This window comes from Anomalospiza imberbis (genome assembly GCF_031753505.1).
Source record: "Anomalospiza imberbis isolate Cuckoo-Finch-1a 21T00152 chromosome W unlocalized genomic scaffold, ASM3175350v1 scaffold_73, whole genome shotgun sequence".
Lineage (NCBI taxonomy): Eukaryota > Metazoa > Chordata > Aves > Passeriformes > Viduidae > Anomalospiza > Anomalospiza imberbis.
The window spans coordinates 159,561-163,693 of NW_027099339.1; the positions used below are offsets into that span (position 1 = coordinate 159,561).

The 4,133-nt window shown below is 53.9% G+C and overlaps 1 protein-coding gene and 1 long non-coding RNA gene across 2 annotated transcripts; both read left to right on the top strand.

The window, feature by feature from the left end:
- The first annotated feature begins 2,031 nt into the window (after positions 1-2,031).
- On the top strand, positions 2,032-2,502 carry LOC137465626 (uncharacterized). Its single transcript, XR_010994735.1, has 2 exons — positions 2,032-2,215; positions 2,402-2,502. It is a non-coding gene; the product is annotated as an uncharacterized lncRNA (long non-coding RNA).
- A 102-nt stretch (positions 2,503-2,604) lies between these two features.
- On the top strand, positions 2,605-3,884 carry LOC137465620 (zinc finger protein 3-like; the record flags this gene model as incomplete). The annotated part of the gene is made up of 1 exon (XM_068177700.1): positions 2,605-3,884. A coding segment is annotated over one exon (750 nt), but the record flags the coding sequence as incomplete, so codon positions are not given.
- Positions 3,885-4,133: the final 249 nt, after the last annotated feature.

A 4,133-nucleotide genomic window follows, 5' to 3' on the forward strand; every position in this document is an offset into this window, starting at 1 on the left:
TCCCCAGCATGATCCAGGCTGTTCCCAGTGTGGTTCCAGTCTCCCCAGTATGGTTACAGACACTCCCCCTATATCCCAGTTGCCCCAGTAAGCTTCTAGTTACCTCGGAATGATTGCAGTCTTTCCAAGTAACACCTAGTTGCCGTCAGCCTGATCCCAGTTGCCCCAGTTGTAGTCTCAGTCCTCTCAGCATGGTTCCAGTACCTCTCAGCCAATCCCAGTTGCTCCCAATATGTCCACATGGTCCTCCCAACATGGTCCCCGTAGCTACCAGTAACCCCCAGTCAGATTCCATTCACACGCACTATAATCCCAGTATGATTGTAGGCACTTCAGTATGATCCCAGTCCCTTGCAGTTTAATCCCAGTTGCTCCTTGACCCTCCCAGGCTGATGCCAGGGCTCCTAGTGTGATCCCAGTTGCTCTCAGCATGGGCCTAGCTGTTCCCAGTGTGGTTTCATCACTCCACTATGGTTCCAGACACTCCCAGTATGGTCCCAGTTGAACCCAGTTGCCCCTGCTATAGTCCCAGTCACTCCCCATATGATCCCAGTCCCTCCAAGCATGATCCCACTCACTCCCAGTTGCCCCCAGCATGGTCCCAGTTCTCCGCTGCATGGTCCCAGTCGTTCCCAATGTGGTTCCAGTCACCCCAGTATGGTTACAGACACTTCCAGAATATCCCAGTTGCCCCCAGCATGTCTGTAATCATTTCCAGGCACTGCCAGTGGCCCCAGTAAGGTGTTAGTTATGCCAGTATGATCCCCCAGTCATGCCCAGAATATCCCAGTTGCCTCCAGCATGCATCCAGTCATTCCCAGATCCTGCAATTGGCTTGCAGCATGATCCCAGTTTCTCTTAGTTGCTCCAAGTAGCCCAAAGTATTAGCCCAATCACTCCCTTTCAACCCCAATATGATCCCAGTAAGCTCCAGTTTGATCCTAGTCACATGCCAGCATTCCTAGTATGTTCCCAGTATAATCCCAGTTGCTTCCAATCTCTCCCACTATGGTCCCAGCTGCCTCCAGCATGATTCCAGTTGTTTCCTAGATCAACCCAGTCAGTCCCAGTATGATGCCATTTGCTCCCAGCATGCTCCCAGTTGTTCCCAGTTATCCCCAGTATGGGGGATGATGTACAGAGTGTCTTCCCAGTCGCTCTCAGATACTCCCAGTATGTGCCCAGTAATCCCAGTATGATCCAAATATGAGCCCAGTGTGCTTCCAGTCACTGCCAGTATGAACCCATCATGCTCCACATGGTTCCAGTTGCTCTCTTTCACCCTCACTTTCATTACAGCCACTCCCAGTATCTCCCAATGTACCTACCCCAGTTCCTTCCAGCATGTTCCCAGTGACTCCCAGTTCCTTCTGGTATCATCCCATTTGCTCACAAACACTCCCAGTCAGCCTCAGTGTAGTTGCACTCACTGCCAGCATGATCCCAGTCACATCCAGCATGATCCCAGTTGATCCCAGTATAAGCCCAGTTGTTTCCAGTCACCCCCAGCATGCAGCCAGTCACTCCCGTTTCCTCCCAGTTGGTTTTTTGGGGGGGGATGTTTGGAGAATGAAGAACTCCAAAGCTGAGTGGAAAAGGCCCCTTGGGGGGACATTGCGGGGTCCTGGTGGCAGCTGCCAGCAGAGGCAGCCTGGAGGTGCAGAGCCCTGCGTCCCCCAGGAGCCCAGAGTGGGGAGCCCAGAGAGGGGGGAGCACTGTGATTGGCGGGACCCCCAACAGCCTGGAAAGGGGAAGGGGGGACTCCTTGGAGTCCCTGCACCCCAAAGCAGCGAATAAGGGGAGAAGGGAACCCAGGACCCCAAAAATCCCCGGCATCCCTAAACAGGGACACCGAAGAGGGGGGAGCTTTTTGGATTCCTGGGACTTCCAGCAGCCTGGGGAGGGCAGGGACTGAGGAGCAGGGGGACCCTGAGTACAAGCGTGATGCCCAGCAGCTGGGACAGGGGGGAACCCTGAATACCAAAGGGGAGGGAGCAGGGACGGTGAACTACTGGCAGGCTTTTCCAGGGCTGAATCTGTGTATTCGGGAGGTTTTATGGACCCCAGATGGCAGGTGACTTCCAGAGATGGACTTGGGCAGAGGGACCTTCAAACTCAACGTGCTCATCCCTTGTTTTCTCCAAACCAGGATTTCCCATTCCCAACCCCTTGGAGGCTGCGAGGAAGAGGAATATGCCCCGGGACACCCAGGCAGGTGAGGAGGAAGTCACTGCCCCTTTCCCCCTCTCTCTTGCTCCATCTTCCAGGCCAGCACGGCCCCCGGCTGCAGGACAACCCCCCTGATGACACCGTCCTGCCGGGGACGCACTGGGCGGATCTCCTTCCCCTTCCCTCTGGCACGGAGGCAAATCTCATCCTCTCCTTGTCCTTCCTCCCCCAGACAAGGAGCTGAGGATGGAGACCAGAGAGGACAAATCCCCATGGCAGAACCTCGTGGAAGAGGCCGTTTTGAGTGGCTCCACAGCACAGGAACCCAACGGGGGGGAAAAGCCCCAGAGATCCCACACGAGGAGGGGCTGCAAACGCAGATTGTGGGGATCTGAAGAGGAAAGACCTACCCTGAGCCAGGAAGGCAGCCGGTGATCAAGCCAGAGCTTGGCGCTGCTGGTCCATGAGCAGGTTCATGATGGGAAGAAGCCCCACAAGTGCTTGGAATGTGGGAAGAGCTTCAGGAGGAGCTCTGACCTGATAAAGCACCAGAGGACTCACACCGGGGAGAGGCCGTATGAGTGTAGGGAATGTGGAAAGACCTTCAGGCAGCGGGCCGCCCTGATCGGCCACCAAAAGATCCACACTGGGGAGAGACCCTACGAGTGTGATAAATGCAGGAAGAGGTTTCAGACCAGCTCCAATCTCCTCCTGCACTATCGGATTCACATGGAAGAGAGGCCCTTCTGCTGCCCCGACTGCGGGAAGGGATTCAAGGACAAACCCACCCTCATCATCCACCGGTGCATCCATACTGGGGAGACGTCCTACAAGTGTGGGGAATGTGGGAAGAGCTTCATGCGGAGCTCCACACTGATCAGGCACCAGATGATCCACACTGGGGAGCAGCCCTATAAGTGTGGGCATTGTGGGAAGGGCTTCAGCTGGAGCTCCAGCCTCATCCAGCACCAGAACATCCACACTGGGGAGAGGCCCCACAAGTGTCCCCAGTGTGGGAAGAGCTTCTCACAGTGCTCTACCTTGACCCAACACCAACGGAGTCACTGGCAAAGGAAGCCCTGCAAGTGCCCTGAGTGCAGGAAGAGCTCTGTGCGCTGCTCCAACTCCATCCCCCACTGGAGGACCCACGTTGGGCAGAGCCCTGGTGACCCACATTCCCTGTGATCCATGTTGGGAAGCCACCTGGCTGGTTATCCTTTTGTTTTGGCCTTAACTTTCTTCTGATTCATCTTCATCCCTTAAAAGCAGCTAAAACAGGGTTAAAAAGAAAGAAATTTATCAAAGATGTCAGAAGTCTCACCATTTCACAGGGTTTTGAGGGGGAACTTAGGATTTGGGGACATATTCTGGAGGATTTGTGCATTCTGGGGGGATTTTGGGCAGTGTTCTTCATCTCTTTGCACTCCAAAAGCCAAGAGGGGTCCATCTGTCACCTCAAAACCACTCAAATCCCACTGAAAACAACTGAATTTTAACCCATAAGGGCTCAATCCCACCTCAAAATGGCTTGTTGCCACCTCAAAAAACCTCAGTCTCACACCAAATGTACTCGATTCCACAGCCGTCAGGGTGAGATGAGGTTGGAAGGAGATTGGGAGAAGTGGGATACCAATTTGGAACAGTGGGATGAGGATTGTGTGGGGCTGGGTGGGTGGGATGTATTTGATAGTAAATAAAACTTTCAGAGTTAGTGATATCTGTCCCATTCATTTTCAGTCAGTTGCAGTTCTGTTTTCAGTGTGCCACCTTCTCAGGTGATTGTGTTTGTGTCCTCCTTTCTCTCCTGCCTCTCTTTGCCTGCTCTGTTTCTCTCTCTGTGTCTCCCTTGAGCCAGGGAAGCTGCCACCAAAGCATCAGCTGCCCTGATTTAATTCCCAATGCAGGAGCTGCAACAACCATGGGTGAAGTTAGGAAGGCTGGCAGTGAAATGTCACTGTAGGATC